The sequence below is a fragment of the Eulemur rufifrons genome, chromosome 30 (assembly GCF_041146395.1).
Source record: "Eulemur rufifrons isolate Redbay chromosome 30, OSU_ERuf_1, whole genome shotgun sequence".
Classification (NCBI taxonomy): Eukaryota; Metazoa; Chordata; class Mammalia; order Primates; family Lemuridae; genus Eulemur; species Eulemur rufifrons.
In genome coordinates, this window is record NC_091012.1 from 63545905 (window position 1) to 63572730 (window position 26826).

General features: G+C 34.0%; 1 protein-coding gene across 2 annotated transcripts in view; it reads right to left on the reverse strand.

The window, feature by feature from the left end:
• RADX (RPA1 related single stranded DNA binding protein, X-linked) overlaps window positions 1-26826 on the reverse strand; it is a 52022-nt gene that overhangs the window by 3846 nt on the left and 21350 nt on the right. The window contains exons 7-13 of one of the 2 annotated variants that reach the window (XM_069463632.1): window positions 24351-24455; window positions 23093-23257; window positions 21326-21486; window positions 18457-18632; window positions 14639-14712; window positions 11096-11386; window positions 4373-4540 (exon numbers count right to left, since the gene is read on the reverse strand). In XM_069463632.1, coding sequence (XP_069319733.1) covers window positions 4373-4540; window positions 11096-11386; window positions 14639-14712; window positions 18457-18632; window positions 21326-21486; window positions 23093-23257; window positions 24351-24455 — 1140 coding nt within the window. The remainder of the gene's footprint in view (window positions 1-4372; window positions 4541-11095; window positions 11387-14638; window positions 14713-18456; window positions 18633-21325; window positions 21487-23092; window positions 23258-24350; window positions 24456-26826) is intronic. The other variant, XM_069463633.1, reaches the window with a different exon arrangement.

A 26826-nucleotide genomic window follows, 5' to 3' on the forward strand; every position in this document is an offset into this window, starting at 1 on the left:
TGATGACTGATTGCATTCGACTTGAGCAAAAAATAAACTTCCATTAAGTCATTGTGACTTTAGAATTGCTTTGTAACTGCAGCATAGACCAACCTATCTTGCAAAACAGTGTGGTATCCCTGTCTCTGAAAATAATATGGGAAACTCTGACTACCTAGAGAATAATAAAATTATTTTCTTAAATGTGTTAAAACTCTTCCACATTATGCTATACTTCCGAGATATGTATCAATGGTAATGCTTTCAAGGAGGTGGAAGGACTAGATATCCTTGTACTTTATAATTAAAGATGACATCAAGTAGGACATCATATCAGTAAGCATTATTCAATGAATGATTTGGGGTAAATGGCTATTTGGAAAAAAATATAAAATATAAACTTATCTCACTCTCTACACAAAAAATCCAAATGGATAAAAATTTTAAGTTGGAAAATGAAGCCATATCAACACCAAAATACCCCCAAAATCTTAGGCTGGGTGTGGTGGCTCACACCGGTAATACCAGCATTTTCGGAGGCCAAGGTGGGAGGATCACTTGATGCCAGGAGTTAGAGACCAGGCTGTGCAACAAAGCAAGATCCCATCTCTACAAAAAACAAAGAAACTAGCTAGGTGTAGTTGTATGCACCTGTAGTCCCAGCTGCTTGGGAGGCTGAGGCAGGAGGATGACTGGAACCCAGTAGTTCAAGGTTGCAGTGAGCTATGATGGTGCCACTGCCTCCAGCCTGGGCTATAGCCAGATGCCACTGTCTCAAAAAATAAAACAACCCTCCCCTCAAAAAACTCAAATCTAATTCAAAAATGGGCAAAGGACTTGAATAGACATTTTTCTAAAGAAAATATACAAAGGGACAACAAGCACATGAAAAGACGCTCAACATCATTAGAAATTAGGGAAATGTAAATCAAAACCACAGTGAAATACAACTTTACATCCATTAGGATAGCTGTTATAAAAACCAACAGAAAAAAGTGTTGGTGACGATGTGGAGAAACTGGAATTCTCATGCATTGCTGGTAGAAATATAAAAAAAAATAGTGCAACTGTTGTGGAAAAGTTTGTGATTCCCTCAAAAAGTTAAACACATAATTACCATATGATCCAGCAATTCCACTCCTAGGTATATATCCAAAAGAAGTGAAAGCAGGGACTCAAAGCAGATACTCATACACCAATGTTCACAGCAGAATTATTCACAATAGTTAAAACATGGAAACAACTCAAATGTCCATTAACAGATGAATGGATAAACAAAATGTGGCATATACACACAATGTAATATTATTCAGTAATAAAAAGAAATGAAATTCTGATTATATTACAACATGGATGAACCTTGAAAATGTTATGCTAAGTGAAACAAGCCAGACATAAAAGGACAAATAATGTATTATTACATTTGCATGAAATACTGAAATAGGCAAATTCATAGAGACTGAAAGTGGAATAGCAGTTACCAGGGGCTGGGGAGAGGGGGAGTGGGGAGTTACTGTTTAATGGGTACAGAGTTTCTGTCTGGGATGATGAAAACACTCTGGAAATGGATAGTGGTGATGGTTGCACAATATTGTGAATGTACTTAATGTCACTGAATAGTACACTTAAAAATGTATATTTTGTTATATATATTTTATCACAATAAAAATATGAGTAAATATAATGAAGCTATAAAAGTACCAGAAAAGATATAGAGAATTAAAAAAAGTAGTTTTGAATTGAGTGATGCCTTTCTGAGTATGACATAAAACCAGCAGCCACAAAATAAAAAGCTGATATATTTGAGTATATACAAATAAAATTACTTATTGATAAAATACTAAAACAAACCTCCCATTGAATAAATGTCAAACGGGGTAAAAGTATTTGTAACACCTGATAAAGGGTTAATTTCTTTAATATCCAAAGAGAACTTACAAATTAATAAGAAAAAAAGACACTAAAAGTGAAAAAAATAAAACTAGCATAGAAAGCTCTAGAAAGTTACAGAAGGAAAAAAATATAAATGGCCAACAAACATATAAAGATTTGCAAGCTCAGAAACAATTAAGAAATGCAAATCAAAATAATGACATATTGTTTTTTGCCTATCAGTCTGCCAAAGATTAATAAGACCAATAATACCTAGTGTTTACTAGGGTATGAGTAAAGTGGCACTCTTGCTTTTGGTTCAAGCGTGAATTAAGTATAACCTTTTTGGAGAACAATTGGACATTATTTACCAAAATTTTAAATGTACATGCATTTTGAGTCAGTGACTTATCTTGTAGTAATTCATCTTACAGATATATTTGTATGCATGTACATAGATTTTATATATATATACATACACATAAGTATATTCATTACGGTACTATTTGCTAATAGGAAGAACAAAAATAATCTAAATGTCCATCAGTAGAGGATGGGTTACATAAACTTTGGTACATTCACCCAGTGAAATAGTTTGTAGTTATTAAAAAGAATGAGGTAGCTCTCTGTATAGTAATATGAAATATGTCCAAGATATACTGTCAAAGGGAAAATGCTGGTTATGGAATCATATGTTTCCTAATTCCATTTGTGTATATTAGAGAGAGAGAGAGAGAGAGAGAATGAATATATACTGTTGTATGCAAAAGTAATTTCTCAAAGGATTCAAAGAATACTAGTTATTTCCAAAGAGTAGGTGAGTGGGGTTGGAATGGATTGGATCTGGGAAGGCAAAGAGGGGAACTTTCACTTTTACCTGGTACCTTTCTGTACTGTTTGAATTTTTAAATTATTAACATGCATAGTTTTTGTAATAAAAAAGAAGCTAGTTTATAAAAAATGTTTGAAAGATGACACTAGTGTTCTAGTATGAGCCACTATATTATGTCTCTATATAACTATTTTTATCTTTCAATTTAGAATCATGAAAGAAATGGAAAAATGTGGAATCAGATCTGGTTTCAAATTCTAGCTGTGTTACTCATGCTAGTGAATCTCTCTGATTTTCAGTCTAGTTATCTATAAATAGGGGATAATAATGTTCACCTTGCAAGGTTTCTATTAGGATTAGTTATAACTTATGTAAAATGGATGGGCACAGAGTTAAATGGATACTATTATTATTATGAATGCCATGTCATGAAAAACATCGTATTCCACTCAAAATTAATCACTTTGCCTTTGATTACCAATTCATTTTTCTTCCCTAGTGATTGTTGTCTTTCATGTCCCAAATAGTAACTGCTCTGACAGAATGATACCAGGTATTTTTCATGTGACCATGGTAGTGACTACTGGAAGAATATTGGTACTAGTAACAAGCAGATAGCTGAGAACTCTGACCTGATAGTTTATATCAATAATAGCATAGCAGCAGACATGTGACAGAAGTGGATATTATATGAAATAACAGCATACATGAGTATACAAATATTTAAACTATATGTTGGGGCACTAATTAAGAAATCTGAAATTACTGAAAGTTTAAGAAGCTGCACTGTAGGAAGTAATACTGCAAGTCAACTAATACATCATCTCTACAATGGACTGTGGGAAAAATTAAAAATCCTCACCTCTTATAAAATTAGATACTCAAGTTCAGTCTGCAGCAACCATTACTGCCAAAAGTTACTTTATCATCATGCATAGCTTATAACACTCATTGAAAAACAACATACACTCAAGGGTTTCATCAGCTTAGAAAGACCTACCACAAAATCCCAAGATAATAAAGCCTTTCTTAACAGCTCTTTTAAAATGTAATATCCTGATAAGCTCAATGAAAATTGCTAGAAACTTTACCACATGATTAGAAATAACAACAGAAAGTAAATAGGATAATTATAATTGGACACATAATTTTATAGGTATACAGAAATAATTTAAAGTTCGGTATATTATGCAACAGCCTAAACAATTAGTTGGTTGAAGAGTTTCACTATTGGGATTACATGCACTCCTAGCAGTCCTAAAGGAATTTATTGCATAGGACTTGAATAACTAAACATTTAGGTAAGAGAAAACAATTACACTGGAGGTATTATGATTTCAGGCAATTATAAGGTGAAATGACAAATTGTCTCGCCTGAGTTAAAAGGAGAAAAGAGTAGAATTTGTACTACTCCATGTGCATACCACTTAGGTCTGATGAAACAATTACATTTGGAATTGTATTATAAGAGAATATTCTTAATAGCTGGATGGAACAGAAATGAGTTATTCAATTTATTTAAAAGACATTCTCATTTATAAGTCTTGGGGTTCATTTACCAAATAACTCTTGAATTAAAACTACATTAAATTTAAAGGCTAGAACTATTTATGTAATAAAATCTTAAGCTTAGGACTGCTTATTATATTACTTTTTTTCTGAGTGAAAAGAATACTGAGATTGTCTTACCGGCAAGTGCTCTTGGACCTTGCAGTCGGTCCTTGCCAGTTAATTCCGGCGGAAATACACAGGTGTAATTCATGCAGCTTAACAATGTGTCTACTTGAGATGTTCGGACATCTTCTGGACAATACATGGGTAGGAATGCGACATCAATTGCTATCTCATGGTTCAGACCTATTAGAGAAAAATCACACGTTACTGAAAGTTCACTGGGTTAGCATATAGTCCTAATGAAGCCAAGTTTGCTGGTTTGATCCTGACATGTACAAATAGCTTCAGACCTGGGAAAAAACCTGCGTTTCAAAACTGGGGACTAAACTCTTAGCTCTGCAAACGATTTATAAATACATGCTCTTGGCTGAAAGACTAGACACTTGAGTGCAACCTATCACCATTGCTGGAAATAACAATTCAAAATGTTTTTCCCATTGATGGAAGACTGAAATCTTATTTTCCAGAGGACAGCCTGGTCACATAAGTGAAGACATGTAGCGTGTTTCCTTGGTCATTCATGCCACTACAGGATAGGAGAATTCAGAGGTGATTATTGGTTCCCTTACTGCTCTTTGGACTTAAGGATATCTGACTCAAGCAAGGCCAAGGATAGTAGTAAACTAGGTCGCATCTGTCCTTAAATATACAAGACAAGCTTCACACACTCACCATTAGGGCTATAAAATGTTGCAATAGAAAAAGGGCTAAGGGGGAACAACCAAAGTGAATCCTGACCTCTGACTGTCATCTCTTTATTTGAGTCAGTGTCAAGGCGGATAAAAAAGACTTCCTAGTGGAAGGCAAGGGTTTGAGCTGGGTACTAAAGGAGGAGTAGCATTTAAACAGAGAGGAGGGCATTTCAGGCACAGCAGGGAGTAGCACAAGTCAAAGGTATAGACCAGAGTAAAGAGACCATCTTAGCTAGAGCAAGGGTAAACAAACACACAGAGCACAGCTTTTAAACTATGAATTCCATCCAGTCACCCAAAGCTGAAACCTGAGTTATCCTTAACTCCTCCCTTTTACTCTTCCCAGATATTTAGTCACTAGAGTCTATGATCTTAATATTTCTCCTGTTCCTCCCTTCTAGCAATTCTTAAGTACTGAGTATGGGCCAATGATGGGTAAACAAAGTCCTTCTTGTTAAGCTGCAAACTGATCTAGAAATGAAAGTCCTTTGCTTTTTATGAGCAAATGACACTAAATCTCATAGCTTTAATTTAACATACAACTAAGGGCCACTTAAAGCTTTTTAAGGATTACCAAAATTTGGTATTCATAATTTAAAATAATCATATTAGCTAGAATTTCCGAAGTATTCCAATTCAGTATTTTAAGAAGTGTAGCTACCCCACAACTCTTAGCAATGCTGCAAAACTCCTGTGAATGTGGAAACAATGGTCTCTCTCCTTGATTCTAAGACTAAACTCTAAGACATGCCATTAATTTTATGTTTTTTTATAAAAAAGAAAACACTGCATTAAATGTAATTATTAACCATAAGGTGCTCTCCAACTTGCAAATGTGAAAAGAAAGCATGCCTTAGAACTGAGAAAATACCAGAAGCTGGAAATCCTGGTATTTTCAGGAAGGCAGCTTTATTATCAGTGTGTCATGTTTATTATTTTGAGTTGCTTTCTAAATTACAAAATACTGTGAATTTAGCTTCAACATTATAAGTAATGTTTGTTCTGAGCTGTTTCATTAAAACTATAGTTCAAAGTGCAAATGTATTACTCAACAGGACTCAGGGCTTCTGTACTACTGCTCTAGCCTAGAATGTTCTTTCCCCAGGTAACTACATGACTTGCTCCTTCACCTCCATCAGGTTTCTGGTGTAATGTTACTTTCTCAGGGAGACCTCTGCTGGCCACTTTATTTAAAATTTAACCCTTTCCTACTACAGCACTCCCCAGTCCCTTTTTTCCCTAGCGATTACCACTATCTCACTCTACTACAAGCAGTCTTAGGGCAGGGTTTTTAATCAATTGTGTTCACTAATGTAACTTTAGCACCTAGAACAGTGCTAGGCACACAGTTGGTGCTCAGTAAATATTTGTTAAATTGAGTAAATAAATGTACATTTGTGTATTTTACCTATAAATTTTCAATACTAGACTTTAAGACATTTGTGCATTTGTGTTCAAATATAAATTCATACATATTCCCATTACCAAGAAATGAACACAAATATCTTGTACAAACCCCAGTAACAATGGCTACAATGTAAGGAGAGCTGTTAAAATAATCCTTTCTAGATTTTTTTGTCAAAACATTTTTAGACAAAATTTGTCATATAGTTTGTTCTTTTCCTTTTCTGTAAAATGCATTTAAATGATAATTTAAAATTTTAATAGCATTAATTGTGACATCAAGGTAATTTAATATGCTATAGTTACATTGAAATAATAAGGCTTCATTTACCTTTATTTTTTTCTCCCATTAAAGCAGCCACATAAACCAACATAATTCTTAGCCACCTTGGTATTAGCCTGTGGGCTCAGGATCAATTATTTGTACCCCTGAGGTATGCCTCCTTCCTTGCTGAAAGCCCACTTGAATGATTAGCTGAGTAGCATGGGTTCCCTCACTGTTGGTTCCCTCATCACTTAATGCTATTACTGGGGTTTATATCTCTTGACTTCCAAAAGACAAACAGATGGCCTTCAGAGACTTATGAAAGGCTGGTTGGATTATGTTCCTAAATGTCTAAGTCAAAGGCAAATTGAAGAGACCATTCTTTTTTTGATACAAAATATTTTACATATTTATGGACTACATGAAGAGAGGACTCAAACTTTGATTCATCAGATTTCATGGGTAACTAAATTAGTGTTAGTAGAGCCAATGATATACTGATGACATCTATACGTTCAATTAAACTTTTGAAAAGTATCTTCTTATATTTAAGGTGAGAGATAAAATTGGGAGAGACTGACCAACAGATTTTAAATTTTGTACTTGGGCTAAAGGCACTGAAAATTTAGTTTGTTATTTCATCTCAAAATATTCTCTTTAAAGTGTGTGATCTTACATGGTTGGTAATGGGCGGAGGTTTTAGTTATTACTATCTTACTGATCTGAGGTAAGTGAAATGATGTAGCAAAGATTTTAAGATAAGAACCAGTGCTTCTGGGATAGGTTTCTGATATTGCCACAATACTGAGCTAGTTGTTGAGAGCTATTAGAACTGTGAGAAGGAAGATTAATAATTCTATTTAATGTTTTCAGTAACAATTCACTCTATACCAGTCAGAGCTAATGATTGAGTAACAGGGTTGTGGTCCAAATAACTTCTGGCTTCAAGAATGAGGTATTTCAAAATTGCTGGATCCTACAGAAACTAGCAAGATTTTGCACAGGGATAATAACCCACTAGAAGACAGCATCGATGTAAGTTAGACAATCTTAGTGCTTGGAGAACTTTAAGTGTCATACAGATTTATCTGCCTGGATTGGTTTAGGCAGTCGTAACTATGAAAGGGGTCTAGAACAGGGGTCAGCAAACTATGACTGGAGGAGGGCCAAGTCTAACCTACACCTAGTTTTTTTTTTTTTTTTTTTTTTTTGAGACAGAGTCTCACTCAGTTGCCCAGGCTAGAGTGCCATGGCGTCATCATAGCTCACAGCAACCTCAAACTACTGGGCTCAAGCAATCCTACTGCTTCAGCCTCCTGAGTAGCTGGGACTACAGGCATGCGCCACCATGCCTGGCTAAATTTTTTTCTATATATTTTTAGTTGTCCAGCTAATTTCTTTCTATTTTTTTAGTAGAGACGGTGTCTCGCTCTTGCTCAGGCTGGTCTCAAACTCCTGAGCTCAAACGATCCGCCCGCCTCGGCCTCCCAAGTGCTAGGATTACAGGCGTGAGCCACCGCGCCCGGCCTGCACCTAGTTTTGTACATCCCATGAACTAAGACTGGCTTTTACATTTTTAAATGGTTAAAAAAATCAAAAGAATAACATTTTATGATACATGAAAATATGAAACTCAAATTTTAGCCATGCACATTCATTTACATATTGTCTGTGGCTGCTTTCACATTAAAACAGCAGAGCTAAACAGTTGTAACAGAAATTGTCTGGCCTGCACATCCTCAAACATTTGATCCTTGACCCTTTATAGAACAAGCGTGACTCCTTGTGCAGGATACTCTTAAAGTCATCTTTCAGGTTTAGGAGCCTATCTTTTAACTAATAGAACATTAATAAGATATTTAATCCTCTCTTCTGAGTTCATTGCTCATGCCCATTCTTAAAATATATAGACATTTGTCTGGTCTCCTAATACAAATTGGGTTCATACTTTCCTAAAACATCTGACAAATTCACCACTTTCATCACTGATATTCAGCTCTCATTTAACCAGTATCAGAAAATGTCTATATTTCAAGTACTACTTAGAGAATAGTAGTTCTCAACCTTCATTATACTCCCGTATACCTGATGGACAGGATACATTCATTGCTCTCTGTCGCAATGTTTCCCTTACAAAGGGCAAGAGACTGAATGAGCTGCTTCTCTAGTGTGTACCAGAATTCCAAAAAGTGGGGTAGGCCTCCCTCAGATGATTTTTATAGGCTACCCTCTTCCACCAAGGTTGTATAAGAATCACTGGATCCAATACCATTTACCCTAGTTTTCTAGATTTTATTGCTATATTAAGCCAAACTATTAGAGAGTGACGTACTCAGATTATATAATAAAGTAAAAATATATTCCTTTATAGAAATGCTTTATTAAGATATGACTGATGATTATACTGATAATGTATATTACAAGGTTGATGCAGGAATCAACTATCTGAAAGAGAATTTACATTTCTTCTTTAAAGAAGAAAACCATAGTTGAAGATATCAACCCATTTGTTATTCTGTGCTATTTATACAATAATTTCATATAGCAGGTTCAGATTTGAATTTTGTTTGAGGAAAAAAATAACAGGATTCCTATATATGATTGTTTTCACTGCAACAGAAAATATGTTTAGCAACTCAGGGGATTTGATTTCTAATCACTGCCTGGCTTTTACCTAGTCAGAAAGTAAGACTAAAGGATATCCAAGTTTCTTTTAGCTCTAAAATTAAGTATGTCATCAGAAAAACAAAAACAAAAACATCCAACCCCAAAACCCCTTTTCCCTCCCTGCTGGAAAGCTTAGGGAAAATTACTGCCAAATGGCAGTAATTTGGTTATTTGTAAGTACCTAGTAAAATCCGATTTTTTCTGCTTCCTTTAAAATGTTCTGTTTTGTTTTAGTAATAAACAGCTTATTTTTCACTGTCTTTTAACTCTGCAAATCATCCTTGGAAAAAGGTAGGCTATAAATGTTATATAAAAACCAGCATATTTCTAACATGGATTAGAGCTGGTAGGCAGAATGATAAATGTTCCTTCTTCACATTTGATTCCTACTTTTAGCTGACTCATAGCCAAAGCTAAAAAGTTTACAATTACATGTAAGACAGCTGAGATGTCTTAGTCAAGCTGTTTCAATAGATTAGTAGCGTGTTAAAAGGAAGAAAAATATTCAATTTCGATGTTTCTAGATGAACTCATCATTTCCATGGTTACTTTTTGTGATGTATGGGAAACTTTGCTATCATTTTTGTTTCCTGGATATAAAACTAAGGTTGAGAAACTATCTGAAGACAACAAGTAGTGTGATCTAGTGAAAGAAGCATTTGAAATGTAGGTCTATGATTATCTAACAGGGTCAGTAAAAATTTAGACGTTTCCTAGATTATACCACATACTCACATGTATGTACACATTTATGTGTGAGGAGGTAGGGAAGAGGGGATGGGAGAGAATAAAGGGGGAAAAAGAATCTGATAAAAGTCAAGGCAATTCACTCTAGTATTACAGATGTAAAAATCCCTGAACTACATTGTTCAGCCATTAAATTAATTTGCTAATGATTTTTCCTCATTCCTTCATTTTAAGGTAAAAAGATCTAGTACTAAGATCGTCTTGTGACACACAAATATAAATTTTTCCTTGACTCTGAGAGTCATTTCGGCTAAGATTTTATTTTAGGATTTTTTTAAAATTAATTTTTCATTAATTATAAAAAACTTAAAAAATAAATTTAAGTTTTAAAATGTTTTGACTCCTTTAAGTTTCTATAAATTCCATAGTTACCTCTCAGATTTGAACAGCCTGGGAAATCAACTTATTTTCCCTTCTCAGATAAGGGAAGTGTTTTCAATAACTTCTTTCTGTTCAACCTTAGTTACTTGAGAATTCCATTTTCTTCAAGGGCTAAACAGACATCTTTTCATATAGGGGCTTCTCGTGATTAATACCCCTTTTTCTCTTTCTCTTAGACTTTACCTTTCATTGTGGTTCAGATGAACTGAGAAAGTGGCATGGAATATGGGCAAGAAAGTGGTGGCTAAGGCAGAACAGAACCAGTCTTAGAAGTAGTAAGATAGCCAGGAGTGAAAAAAGTTCCCTTAGTTCTCATTCTTCTCCCCACAAATACTTTCCAAGGACTTGCCAATGTTTAGAAGCCCATAATTAGAACTTCATTTATTCCAGAATTAGTGCTTCATTCCTTTTGTCTGAACCAAACAAGAGCTCCCCTTGTGCTTCATTTTGTGTGTGTGTGTGTGTGTGTGTGTGTGTGTGTGTCGGGGGCGGGGAGGACTTAAATTTTTTAAAGCAAAATAGTATCTATATTTAAAAGTATGTTAAATTGATTATATTCAAAGAGAAGAACATTTGACTTACCTAGGATGGTTACTTCAAAATGTCCAAGGGTTCGGGCACTCTTAAAATCATCAAGTTTTGGAGGCCTTCCTTCTGGTGGTGTGTATTTTGCAGGCTGAGAATTATACTGCTCAGTAAGAAACTTTCTGTGCTCAGAAACAAATTTCCGTGGAATACTTTCAGGATAAACACGGCTGTAATGCAGGTGATCTATTAAGCCAAACTTTTTTTCTCTCCACAGCTGACTCTCCCACCTATCACTCATAGTTTTTCTGGCTTTCCTTTGGGAACCAGGTTTTGCACTTTCTCGACCTATTAAAAACACAATGAGATAGACACAGTTGACCTAGAAACTAACCAAATCAAGTTATTCACTGCAAAAAAGCACACATTAATGAAGAACAAGTTAAGTAACTTTAAAGATCAAACCACCACCTACAAAATGTAAAATGAATATACAAAAGATAATTCTTATGAAAGTTAAGAATGGACTAAATTCACTTTCGAAATAAACTTTTACAAAATATTAAAAGTGATATTGTTTTTTCTGTTGCTGGAATTAGGGAAATTTATAATTTTCGTCATTACATTTTTCTATATTTTCTAAATACTCTTAAATATATATTTCTTTTATATTACGTGACACATTCAAGTAAAAACAAATTCATGAGAATAGTATCCTTTAGAGATTACTCACTATAGATGGAATTTGAGCTTAAAATAAAATATTGTTAATCTTTGCTAAAAGTAGCCTGAACAAATACAGTCTTGTTCTTCGATACATCTCTCCTTCAAAAGGGTCATTTATTTATTATATATGACACTCCTTTCAGATATAAATAACATATGGAAACCAAAGAGGGAACTAAATTGAGATGAAAGACTTCCCTCAACTCTTGATTATTCTCTATCATCAAGTCAAATTATCATTTATGTACAATTTATCTAACACATTTAATTTCTAAGGCAGAATATAATTTATCCCTTACACATTATGACATTCATTCATTCTACAAATAATAAGCACCTATTATGTGCCAGACACTGTGCTAGGGAATTTGGTACAAATAATATTTTAATTGAAGAGTATATCCTGGGGACTGAAAACATATGGTAGAATCAGAAAAAATTAAATTTTGGAACAAGACTTAAATTGTCAGTTCTGCTAGCTGAGGAGTTGCTGACAGCAACTCTGTTTCAGAGTTTGCCAAGGTTTGCTGAGCTGCTTTCTTGCAGGCTATGTCCTGGTGTTGATTCTTATGAAGGTGGCTTCAAAAGAAAGGTTTCAGTACAGGTAACATACCACTCCTGAAGATTTTCAGACTTTATTCCATATTCCCAGACTACTTGGCTTGGTTTTTCCAACCTAGCTGAAGACTTACTAAAAATTTATTACAAAGTAAAGTATTAGATTGAGTTGTAAGGGAAGATGAAGAAGATGATCATACACTTCTTACTTGCTAGGAATTTAAAATACTATAATACTACAGAAGAGATTTTTTAAGCTCAAAATTCAGTTCATGAACACACTTAGCTTCCTATAATAACGCTTGATAACAAAAGGGATCACAAGTTTAATCACACATGAAAAGGAAAGGAAGGAATAAATCAAAGCCAAGAGAAAAACTTAATGTTAATAGGACTAAACTGAGGATTGGGAAATAATTTCATCCTTTTTATCTTCTAGAAATAAATCTCTTCTCAAATTAATAAAAGTACATAATTGCAACAATAGTAGCTATTACAGTAATCTAAGCCATACTGAATTTTCGTGATTAACTTGTTCCGGAAGATAGCATGCAAAAGAAACGGTTATATGCTACTTCAATTTTTTTTTTTTGAGACAGAGTCTCACTCTATTGCCCTGGGTAGAGTACAGTGACATTATCACAGCTCACCGCAACCTCAAACTCCTGGGCTCAAGAGAGCCTCCTGCCTCAGCCTCCCTAGTAGCAGGGACTACAGGTACATGCCACCATGCCCAGCTAATTTTTTCTATCTTTGGTAGAGACAGGGTTCTCGCTCTTGCTCAGGCTGGTCTCGAACCCCTGACCTCAAGTGATTCTCCTGCCTTGGACTCTAAGAGTGTTAGAATTACAGGCATGAGCAACCATGCCCAGCCAGTTTTACTTTTTAATTTTTATTAGCAAGTAAATGATAAACGTATAGCTAAACAAAATTTTTCTCCAAAATAGTATGGGATAGGAAGGAAAAAATGAGATTAATTTCAAATAATCATTCCCCATGGGATAAACAAAATGTGTATGAAAAGCTCAGCATGGTGTTTGGCACATGAATGTCCAATAAATGGCTGGTACTATTATATAATTGCGGGAAGTACCATATTACTTCCTGTAGGCAAAACAGAGGGGATGATCTAAGCAGATGCTAATGTAAAGATCTTTATAAAGTTTAATCACCAAATTGACAAACTGAAGATTAGAAATTTGATTGCCTTCTTGGATATTCAGCAGAGAATGACAAAATCTGGAAACAATTATTAATATGTTTTTCTCCTTCATTTTTTAGAATTTAGAGTCTGGGTAAGATTTGTTTTCTGAGAAACCTTTTTTTTTAAATTTCAAATTATGCTTATTTGGGGAAAACAATCTTTTTCTCCAGGAGTCCCAAGATTACATATTTTCACTGAAGCCATCTAAAATGTGCATTAAAACTTTTGGACAAAGTATTCAGCCTTATTCAGATAAGAGTCTGTCTAGAATATGATTAAGGGAAATGAATAGAAATTTATTATTAGGTAACCTACATAAATCTAATAGGTAAGGTTAGTACAGATGAGTATTATTTTTTAAAAAAAGATTAAAAAATTTTAGAATGGAATTGTTCAAAATGTCCCGATTTCATATCATGTAGCAATCAACAAAAACCATATTAAAATACTTTGGAAAGGTTGGTAAGACATCAAATTTAACAATATAGTATGGAATAAAATGGCAGTGTCACTTCTGCCTAGGTGGACATTGAAAACAAAATAGTAACACCACCAAAAGCAAGAAGGAGATAAAGCTAAAAAGTGTAGTCCAAAGAGATAATCCTTTATAAGAACTGATTTGAACCAAATCACTCTAAGGGCACCCTACCGGAACAAAATTGTATTATTAAATCACTTCATAAATGAACCCAAAGTTCAAACCAATGGCAAATAACCAATCAACATAATGGCAAAAAAAAAAAAGCAGATACAACTTACTTTTAAGACTTACTTAAAATTACCATCAATCAAAAATTAAACTTGCTACTTAATTATTTTTCTGTTAATTAAAAACAGTACATTGGAAGGGATGTACTGCTACTGAAGAAACAAACTGGTAAGTATAACTTTGTTTATAATTACTTTCACTTTGGGGATGATACCAAATTGATTAGTATTTTTGGCAGTGACATAGCTAATATAAATATAAACCAGCAATGAAACAACTAGCTATGTATCTACCAAAAGCACTATATTACTATATGGAAGCACATATTACTATATGCAAATAGTAATCTGTGTATAATAATGTCCCATAAAGTTTCCATAAATAATAATAAACAGTAACATACGTGGGGAGATGCTTGGCACGTCTGGTTTATTTCCTTTTGCTTGTACGGAAGCTTCTGGCTGAGGTACAGCAACTCTACAAAGGATTAAAAAAAGATACCCAGTAGTTATAAAAACAGACTTGTATGAAAAAAAAAAACCCCAATTGGTTCTATTCAGAATTTATTCTAATTCAATAAATTGAGAAAATATACAAGTTCCTTAAAATAATGCATTATACACAAATTATTATTAAAATGTCCATATATAATATAATTCAAATATTATAAGAAATTTAAATTTTCTTTTAGGAGTATTCCATAAAAGGGAACATTTAACTTTATTAAATATCAGCTAAGGATGGAAATATTTTCATTCTTTATGATGGAAATTTAAAAATTAGTGCAATGGCCTAGTTTTCATGTTTTCTTTGTTCAAAAATTTTGGTAAACAGTCTGGCCTATCTCTTCAACCTCATTTCATATTTTCATATTAGTCCCATGCTTTTTTTAAATCTTTGTGCTTTTATTTCTATCTGAAATAATCCTATTCCTCTTTCCTTTGTCTGGTTAACTTTTATTCATTCTTCAAATTTTAGTTCAGGCATTATTTCCTATAAGAAGCCTCCCCTCATCTCTAGTCAAGGCTAACTACTCCTTTTATATGCTGTTATGGCACTATGAATAAACTTCTATCATAGTATTCATTACACTGCATTGAAAGTACAGTTTTATAGGTCTATCTTTTCCACCAGACTAAACTCTCTATGAAAGTATAAACTTTATTTTATTAGTTTCTGTAGCTCCATATAGTAGCTGCTCAAAAACTGTTTATGGAAAAGAAATGAGTGGAGAAAAGGGGAAACATCTTATTCTGAAGCTAAGGAGAACCATGCTTTTATAAGGAAAGATTTCCATCTTATAGGCTTTAGCATATTGCTGTGATGAGTGTTTTCCTATTGTTGTAGTTCCAAAACTAAAGGCATAAAGTGAAACAGAAATGTCATATTGCAGAATGACACATAATATTGCTCAACCTATTTTATCAATAGATTTATCTCTTATTTTTTATTTTTTTATTTCAGCTCATTATGGGGGTACAAAAGTTTAGGTTATGTATATTGCCCATGCCCCCGCCACCCCCCCGAGAAATTGAATCATCTATTCAAAGCTTTCCCCAATAGAAAACCTCAGACCCAGATGGTTTCACTGGAGAATTCATCTAAATATTTAAGGAACAAATAATACCAATCTTCCATATTCTCTTACAGAGAATAAAAGAGGAAATGCTTCCCAATTATTTTTTTAATAAGGCCAGCATAAACTTGATGTACATCCATAATAAGCATATTACAAGAGATAAAAATCTATAGATCAATCTCTCTCATAAACATGGATATAAAAATGCTAAATAAAATATTACAAAATCAAATACACTGATATATAAAAAGGGTAATATATCATAAGCAAGTAAAATTATTTATAAGAATGCATGGATGATTTAACATTCAAGAAATTAATCAATTTAATTAACTACATGGAAAGAACAAAAGGTAAAAAAGTTAGTAGATTAATAAACTCAGTATAAACATTTGGCAAAATTCAACTCACATTCATGAGAATAACTTAGCAAACTAGGATTAGAAGGAAATTTACTTAATCTGATAAAAATTATTCACCAAATTTCTCAATGGTGAAATCTTGAGAAATTTCCTTCTGAGATTGAAAATGAGACCTAGATGCTCTTTACTACAAATTCTATTCAACATTGTACTAAAAGTCCTAACCAGTACAATAACACAAGAAAAAGAAATAAAAGGCAAAATAATTGGAAAGGAAGAAATAAACTACCATCATTTGCAGATTACATGATCTGTGCAGAGAAAATCCCCCCCCCAAAAAACTACAAACTTTTAGAAGCAATAAGTTAATTTATCAAGGATGCTAGTATCTACAACCTTGATAAATGAACTTATTATTTATTTATAACCAAAAACTGTTGCCCAATTGGGCATAGCTACTCTGGAGTTTAAAAGACTGGAGTTTAAAAAATCTTAAAATCCACTAGTACTCTGGGAGGCCGAGGTGGGTGGATTGTTTGAGCTCAGGAGTTCGAGACCAGCCTGAGCAAGAGCGAGACCCCTGTCTCTACTAAAAATAGAAAGAAATTAGCCAAACAACTAAAATATATACAAAAAATTAGCTGGGCATGGTGGCACATGCCTGTAGTCCCAGCTATTTGGGAGGCTGAGGCAGACGGATCACTTGATCCCAGGAGTCTGAGGTTGCTGTGAGCTAGGCTGACTCCATGGCACTCTAGCTCTGGGAACAGAGTGAGACTCTGTCTCAGGAAAAAAAAAAAATCTTAAAATCCAAAAAGATTCTGTACTCTGACTACTTTATGAGTGTCTGGGTTTTCCTGACACCTTAAAGAAACCAAAACTATTAATCATATGCAATTCATAATGGATGAGGCTTATGTAGGAAGACCCATGCTTAAATAATTGGTATACAAATATAAGCTATAATGTTTTCAATTAAAATAAAATGCTTAAATAAAATAAAAATGTTTATTTTTAGAAATAAATCTGCATTTTAAAATCATTTTCAATTAGTCCATGCTGAGTATGGCAGGTAAGAGGGCTTCTGCTTTGGGTTAAATTGTGTCCTCCAAATTCTTATGTTGAAGTCCTAATCCCCAGTATCTCAGAATGTGACCTTATTTTGGTTATCTGGTTACAAACAGGTGCTATTCTTCAAGAAAATGGAATAATGACCCTGGAGGTGGGACTACCTCCTTCATTCCAGAAGACAGGGCAACCTTTTCAATTCTAGAGGGTGGGACCATCTCCTTGGTTCCAAAGTGTGGAGTCACCATCCAGAGCTGAAGAAGTTGGGCTGCTACCTTGGTGGGCCCAGAGGACACAATGTTAAAACTGTGAAGTTTTAAAATCTAATGGAATTTGCCTTACTAGGTTTTGGAGTTGCTTGTGTCCTAAGACTCTTTTTTTCCTTCCAGTTTCTCCCTTTCAGAATGGGAATGTCTATCCTATGCCTGTCTCACCATTGTGTACAGGACAGATAACTTGTCTGATTTCACAGGTTTACAGATGGTGAGTGCTGTCCCAGGATAAATCACCCTGATCACGGATGAATGAATCACAACCATTTGTAATTTAGATGATATTTAAATGAGATTTTGGACTAGAGTTGATGCTGGCATAGTTTAACCCTTTTGGGGATATTGTGACGGGGTGAATGTATTTTGAATGTGGGAAGGACACAAATTTTGGGAGCCAGAGGCAGATTGCTATTGGTTGAATTATGTCCCCACAAAATTCATATGATGAAGTCCTAACCCTCAGTTAACTCAGAATATGACCTTATTTGGAGACAGGGTCATTGTAGATGTAACTGGTTAAGATGAGGCCATACTGGAGTAAGGTGGGCCCCTAATCCAGTATGACTGGTGTCCTTTTAAAAGGGGGAAATTTGGACACAGACATCAAACAGGGAGAGCTCTATGTGAAGATAAAGGCAGAGAATGGGGTGATGCTTCTACAAGTCAAGGAATGCCAAAGATTTCCAGCAAACCAGCTGGACTAAGAGAAAGTCATGGAACAGATTCTCCCTCATAGCCCTCAGAGGGAACTAACCCTGCAGACACCTTGATCTTGGACTCTAGCCTCCTGAACTGTATTTAAGCCACTCGGTCATCATACATTGTTATGGCAGCCCTAGCAAATTAATACAGCTTCTATCATAATTGCTTATTTTACAGGCTAGAGACAAACCAAAAATAAAATAATGTGCTTTGCCTATACGTGACACAAACGACTTACGGTTTATCACATGCGCCTTGAAGAATTCTTATTTTATTGCTCACACTCGAACTTGCAGATGAATCTTGAACACACTGAGAACATGTAGGCCCTTCATCTAGAGGTCGTTTAACATTTCTCTTTGGATTTTGAGCTTCTCCTCTAGCTGCTTGAGATGTTGAGGGTCTGTTAGCATTCTAAAACCAACAATTTAGAGAAAACATTTAAAAATAATTCACAAAATTTTTTCTCTCTTAAAAGATCTACAATTTTAATTTATCCATTTTTTATAATCTTAAGAATTGTGACAACTGGAATTGATAAATGAATTCAGCAAAGTCTCAGGCTACAAAATAAATGTACACAAATTAGTAGCATTCATATACACCAATAGTCAAGCTGAGAACCAAATCAAAGACTCAAACCTTTCACAATGGCAACAAAGAAAATAAAATACCTAGGAATATATTTAACCAAGAAGGTGAAAGACCTCTACAGGGAGAACTATGAAACACTGAAGAAGGAAATAGCAGAGGATGTAAACAGACGGAAGAACATACTATGCTCATGGATTGGCAGAATCAACATTGTTAAAATGTCTATACTACCCAATGTGATCTATAGATTCAATGCATTCCCTATTAAAATACCAACATCATTTTTCACAGATATAGAGAAAATAATTCTATGTTTTGTATGGAACCAGAGAAGACCCCGTATAGCCAAAGCAACATTAAAGCAAAACGAACAAATCAGGAGGCATCAATTTACCAGACTTGAAGCTATACTACAAGGCTATAGTAATGAAAACAACATGGTACTGGCATAAGAACAGAGACATAGACCAATGGAGCAGAACAGAGAACCCAGATATAAAACCATCCTCATATTGCCGTCCGATCTTTGACAAGGCAGACAAAAACATACAATGGGGAAAAGAATTTCTATTCAATAAATGGTACTGGGAAAATTGGATAGCCACATGTAGAAGACCGATACAGGATCTGCATCTCTCACCACTCACAAAAATCAACTCACAATGGATAACAGATTTAAACCTAAGGAATGAAACTATAAGAATTCTAGAAGACTTTGTTGGAAATACTCTTATAGACATTGGCCTAGGCAAAGAATTTATGAGGAAGACCCAAAAAGCAATCACAGCAACAAAAAAATAAATAAATGGGACCTGATTAAATTAAACAGCTTCTGCACAGCCAAGGAAACAATCAATAGAGCAAATAGATAACCTACAGAATGGGAGAAAATATTTGCATGCTATATATCTGATAAAAGGCTGATAACTAGAATCTTAAAGAACTCAAGCAAATCAGCAAACTCAAGCAAATCAGCAAGAAAAAAATCAAATAACCCATTAAAAAGTGGGCAAATACAGGAACAGAAACTTTTCAAAAGAAGATAGACTGATGGCCAATAAATATATGAAAAAATGCTCAACATCTCTAATCATCAGGGAAATGCAAATCAAAACCACAATGAGATATCACTTAACTCCAGAGAGAATGGATTTTATCAAAAAGTTCCAAAACAACAAATGCTGGCCTGGGTGCAAAGTGATAGGAACACTCATACACTGTTGGTGTGACTGCAAACTAGTACAACCTTTATGGAAAGTAGTATGGAGATACTTTAAAGAACTAAAAGTGGACCTACCATTTGATCCAACAATCCCACTACTGGGTATTTACCGAAAGGAAAAAAAGACATTCTATAAAAATGACACCTGCACTTGAATGTTTATAGCAGCATAATTCACAATTGCAAAGATGTGGAAACAACCCAGGTGCCCATCAATACATGAGTGGATTAATAAAATGTGGTATATGTATACCATGGAGTACTACTCAGCCATAAAAAATAGTGAACTAATACCTCTTGTATTAACCTGGATGGAACTGAAGACCATTCTTCTAAGTGAAGTATCAAAAGAAAGGAAAAATGAGCACCACATGTACTCACCATTAAATTGGAACTAATCGATTAACATTTATGTGCACATATGGAGAAAACATTCATTGGAAATCATGCAGGAGGGAGAGGGAGGAGAGGATGGGTAAATTCACACCTAACAGGTACAATGCATACTATCTGGGGGATGGGCACACTTACAACTTTGACTCAAACGGCACAAAAGCAATTTATGTTACCAAAACGTTTGTACCCCCACAATATTCTGAAATAAAAAAGAATTGTGACAAAACTTTGCAATCAACAGTGCTTTTATAAAGATGATTAAATCTAATCCATCTGCTATTACAATATTTTTTAAAGGAAGATGAAAGTGCTTCTTATACTAGTATAACTGAAAAGTTAGATTAAACATTTATTTCCATATGAACAATAATAATCATAGATGTAGTTTTTAAGAAGATAAACTCATGGGAAAAATTAACTTATTTGTCTTGATTGTACCAAGATTCCAGAACTGGCCTCTTCTACCATTTATCCTACAAGAGTTATTGCTATCTCATATAGAACCTGGGTAAGACTACCATGCTAGATATAGAGGTAAAAACCTCCCATGGAAACTTTCCTGTAGTACTAGCCTGGACGACAGGTAGGAAACGAATATGGACATATATACCACCTGGAAGTTTAAAACATTCATGATAGGCTCAAATTATGCAGAAAGCAAAAACAAGATGCCACCTTTTGAGGGCCTTGGGAAATGTCAGAGGCTGTGACTATTAGCCCAGTCTGCCTCAAAATAATGACAGAAAAAGGAAATAAAAAGCTGAAATTTTTTTCTCTTAGGTTTATAGCATTAAGAGTCAATACATGTAAGTTCTGAAGAATATGTAAAAGGTACCAATTATAATTATGATCACAGTGCTTTCAGAGATATGCTATTAATTCTCTGGCACCATACCCGAAGTGTTTCTGATGCTGAGGCATTTTCAGTTGCACCGCTATGGGGGATATACTTTATAAAAGTAATTATCCCCTGAATTGCAATGCGCTTTTGTTCCCTATACTGCAAGTCTTCAATCTCCTTTCTCACTTCACTTATAGCTGTCAAGAGCGACTCAACTGCAAAAGAGGAATTCCAAGGAAACTGTAAGTTTTAAAGAACTGAAATGATAAAAATAAGAATTAGATTTGCAATGTAATTTCACAACATGAAATTATAAACTTGCTACATTAACTTAAGTCTGTGAGACTTTGTGCTTATATCTGACATCCTCTTGTGTAATTTTTGTGAAATAAGCAAAATACATTTATCAGTTAAATTATAACACAGGCTTCCAATCTGGAGTCTTCATTTACAAAAGAAATTTTGTATATTTAATGTAATTTATATATTTAAAACTATAAAGTGTTGCCTAGCCAGTGCATAGAAAAACCACATTTTAATTATTTCAACCATATACTACATATTGCTAGCATTATGATATACAAGGAGGTGCCAATATTTAGATGATAATATTAACAGGTTGGCATTTCAAAGTTTCTCTTTTTTTCTAAAACCGTGCAATTATTTCATGGCTTTTTAAAAAGAACATGCTTATATTAAACTTTTCAACTGTCATATATTAATTCTACTAATTATAAAAAAAGTAAAATTAATATTAGGTCTCTCATCAGTACTTCAGTTCCAAATTCAGCATCTCATTTATTTTGGTGTCATTTTTGATTTAAAGGTAGCACTCAATTATGTTATATACAATATATATCATCACAAAAGTAGCACAATACAGTTGACAGTATCTTTTTTTTTTTTTTTTTTTTTTTGTTGAGACAGAGTCTCACTTTGTTGCCCAGGCTAGAGTGAGTGCCGTGGCGTCAGCTTAGCTCACAGCAACCTCAAACTCCTGGGCTTAAGCGATCCTACTGCCTCAGCCTCCCGAGTAGCTGGGACTACAGGCATGCGCCACTATGCCCGGCTAATTTTTTCTATATAGATTTTTAGGTGTCCATTTAATGTCTTTCTATTTTTAGTAGAGACGGGGTCTCGCTCAGGCTGGTCTCGAACTCCTGACCTTGAGCAATCCACCCGCCTCGGCCTCCCAGAGTGCTAGGATTACAGGCGTGAGCCACCGCGCCCGGCCGACAGTATCTTAATATCAAATTGTCCAGCATCTCTTTTAGATATCTTTAGTCTTTCTGTGTAATGTCATAGGAGTTGAGATCTACCAAGGTCAGATCTGATTTCAATGACATTAAATCAAGACATTACAGGTTGAGCATCCCTTGTCTGAAATACATGGGACCAGGAGGTTTCACATTTCAGATTTTTTCATATTTGTATTATACTTACCAGTTCAGCAATCCTAATCCAAATATCCAAAGTCTAAAATGCTCCAATGAGTATTTCCTTTGAGCATCATATCAGTTCTCAAAAAGTTTCAGATTTTAGAGCATTTCAAATTTCGAATTTTTAGATTAGGGATACTCAACCTGTATCTCCAGTTAGTCATCTTCTACATTCTCTCTTTTCTTCCAGTCTAATAAAATCATAATAGTAGCCTTTAGGATACATGACATGTATTTTTCGGTCTACTTTAAGATAAAATTATTATCAGTGAATGTTGCCACACTTTGGCTCACTCTCATAAAAGAATAAAGACGATTAACTGAAATAGCATATACCATACATATAACATACGAACATGGGGACTGGCAATTATATAAATACCTTTAATCGAACTACTATACTTGCAAAATGTCTCTGGCACTGGTGGAAAGGGGTAATATCCACCAATAACAGTATTCGTCACTTCACCAGAATCGGTCTTTGTTTTAATCCACTGAATAAAATTTTTTACCTTGGCATCGTAGGTATACGGCTGGCCTTTATGACCTCCTTGTGAGAAGGATAAATCGTAAAAAACGAGAAATAAAAAGGTCACTGTAGTAAACTGAATAGACTTTTTTTGTATAAGTTTAATATTAAAACAGTCTCTCATATTACTAAGTAAAAAAGTCAAGTTCACTATTCACTATGTAGCAGATAATTATTTAAAGACAGTAAACAAATTCTAAGAAGGAAATCAGACATATAGTGCATTAGAGTTTAAGTGGACTAAACTGTAGCTGTCTATAGGATGCTAAAAACCATAGGAAGAAGAAAAAATAATAATCTGAATTCTTCTAACTGTCCAAATGGTTAGCATCTTCTCAAAAAACTGATTTTTAAACCATGTATTAACCTGAAAGTATGGCATTATGTATGAACTAAACTGCTTATGAATATAGCTCAGCATTTAAATTCATGTTCCTCAAACATACTTAAAAGTGTCATATTTACATCTGATAGTATTTTTAAAAAAGTATGTGTTGACAAAGATGTACATTACATCTTTCCTAAGACTCTACTTCTGACAAACATCTTAATTACCAACATAGTTGCGCTCTGGTAAATACCCCATTCTACACTATTCCCTCACCCTCTCATTTGGAAACTTTAATCTTTATTGTTTTGATCCTTTTATGAGAGGGAATAGGGAAAATAATATACTTGTAGACAAGTAGTGAGACTCTTCTTACTATATAAATGTCGGATCTTGGGACCAAAATTTGATACTCATTTTTGTTTTATTTAGTATTTTGAAATATTTTTAACTGAATCCATACTATGGTACCATGCTTAATGGTCTTCAATCTATCAAGCAATTTAAGATTACATTCTACATCAAACAGGAATTAAAGTTAACTGAAGGATATAAACATAATTCTCCAGTGAGTCAAAAAATCATTGCTACAATCATAAATAATCCAGAAGCAATATACTCCATAGGCCAAATATTTTTGTTAAAACATTCTTACAGTGATAAAGGAGGGCAAAATAAAGCTATCTTGTAGTTGACTGTTATAAGTTAATATGTGCTAAAGGATTCTAGAGAAGAGAAAATATATTACATTTCCAACAAAGTATACACAAAGAAATTACTCACCAGTAATAAACACTCGACTCTCATTGGTAGTGGTGAGGTAAAGCAGTTTAGGTACTTGAGCATCATTTCTGACAACTTTCAATTGTGTACACACAAAATATGTCGCTGTAAAAAATAAATATATTTCTGAAATTACTTTTGCATTCTAAAAAGGACATACCAAAATCAAGACCTAATACAATGCTTCTCTAACTTCAATGAACAAAGAAATAACATAGGACTATTGTTAAAATGCAAAGTCAGATTCAGTAGGTCTAAAGTGGGGCCTGGGCTTCTGCATTTCTAATGAGTTCCTAGTTGAGCACCGGTGCCTCCATTCCTCTGACTATACTTGGAGCAACAAGGATCTAATCCTAGTCTACAGAGTCATTCTAACTGGGCACCTGACTGTGAAAAGTTATTTCCTACAGAGAAAAAAAACTTAGTTTCTCCATGATACTTTCATTGATTCACCAAATCTAACACTGAACCCTGAATTACTCCAACTCCTTCAAACCAGAGTGGGCTAAACAGTATTACTTTGTATTTGCTTATGCAAGGGTTTTATATCTCTCATGTATTTATCTTAATTAGACTTGAAGGCCAATAACAGGGCTTATATCATCTGTTCATTTTCTTTTCACCTTGCTAACTTGCTAGGCTAAAAAGAAACCCTGAAAATGAGATTATAATGTCCTCAGATTTCAACTACTTTCAAAAATTATCAGTTGTTTTAAATTATTTATAAGGTTATTTAGTTATTAGAGTTTCATTAATCTAACATTTAAAAAAATTTTTTTTAACTCATTACATGCCAAAACAGTTATAGTCTTTCAAATCAGGAAATGAAGAAATAAATGTAAATTCATGTAATCACATAAAAGTAAGTTTTTATTTGAGAATAAAAATTTATCCAGAGTATAGCTATAAATTTATTTGCTATATCTTATATTTACTAGTTATTTCTTTATTCTGTAGCAATGAAAATAAAGAAAATCTGATCAAATGATAAGAGTTATCTTAATTTATATCACTTTTCCTTATTTCAAAAACTGTACAAACATATGAATATTAATGGCTAAAGATGTCAGTATAGGAATATTAAAGAAACCTCTAAAATCTGTTAAGAGGGTAGATCTCATGTTAAGTGTTCTTACCACAATAAAATAAAAATTAAGAAACCTCTAACTAACCTCTACTGACCTCTAATGGCCATTAAAAATCTGAGAGTCAGATCTAACACTTTCTAGCTGTTTGACATCCAGGAAATTACTTAACCCCTCTGGATCTTTGCTTTTTCACCTGAAAGTTTATACCAACATCAACTGTTTAAAAGGTTACTGAGAATACAAAATGAGATAATATCTAATAGCTTCTGGTACATAGTAAATGCACAATATTAGTTCCCCATAGTTCTTCACTTTGCTTATAAAATTTTTTTTTTGTACTACCAAGGGATTTTGGTATTACTTCAGAAGACCCTTGGTCATATTCTCCCTCATAGGCCTGAAGCCCCCTTAATATTCACAATTTTTTCCTTCACTCTTGGTCAAAAGACAAAAATAAATTGTGATTTTTGTGAACTTATTATACTAGAATAAATCTCACCAAGGTCTATATATACCTTTCTTAGAAAGATACATTTCACATTATCACAAGAAATAGAACATGCATGCTTGGCAAAGTTTCTGTAAGAAATCTTTACCCAAAACTTGTGTCAGCTGGTTGTTTAAAGTGGCTACAAACAAACAGAAAGGGATCTAGCAATAAAATCCACCTAAAACGAGGCAATGGAATTGTCATCAGAGGTCATCAATGGCAATTGTTTATGCCCCAAAAGAAGTTATAGGAGAGGTCATCTCCCACTCAACTGGGAAGCCCATGTCTTGGTTATGGCCAAAACTCTCTTTTTGTTCCATCCCCCAAAAGTTGGGGTAAGGTTCAGTTCTATCTGCATATATTTAAAAATTTTAACCTCACAAGCCTAGGGTAGAATCTAATGAAGCAGAAGTGTGTAATACTGTTTTGTACAGAGGAAAAAAAGGAGCTGGGGCAGCAGAATAGTCCTGCATATAGTCTCTAGGTCTCTTAGTGTTCTATAATTTTTATCTTATCGCTGGTTAAAAAATTAGACGTAGTGAATATTTGGAGTTTCCTCAATGTTGGCAAGCAGTTAACACAGGTAATAATCAGTATTTATTCATGTAATGATTTAGAAAATAATAAAATAGCATACCATATCTAAAATAGCTTTATGTTCTGAATTCAAATAAGGAAATAATCACTGAAATTACTTAAAAGTATTAAATATACCCTTTTTTCCTCATCGTAATAATCTGAAGACTAGCCTGTTAGGTTACATGAAATATATAATGGGCCATACCTGAAATGTTTTCAAATAAATGAAACTAGTGGAAAAACACTTTTATATCTGAATGAATGCAGGAAAAAAAGTCAATGCCAAAGAAAGCCAAAGTAAAATACTGACCAGCTGGTG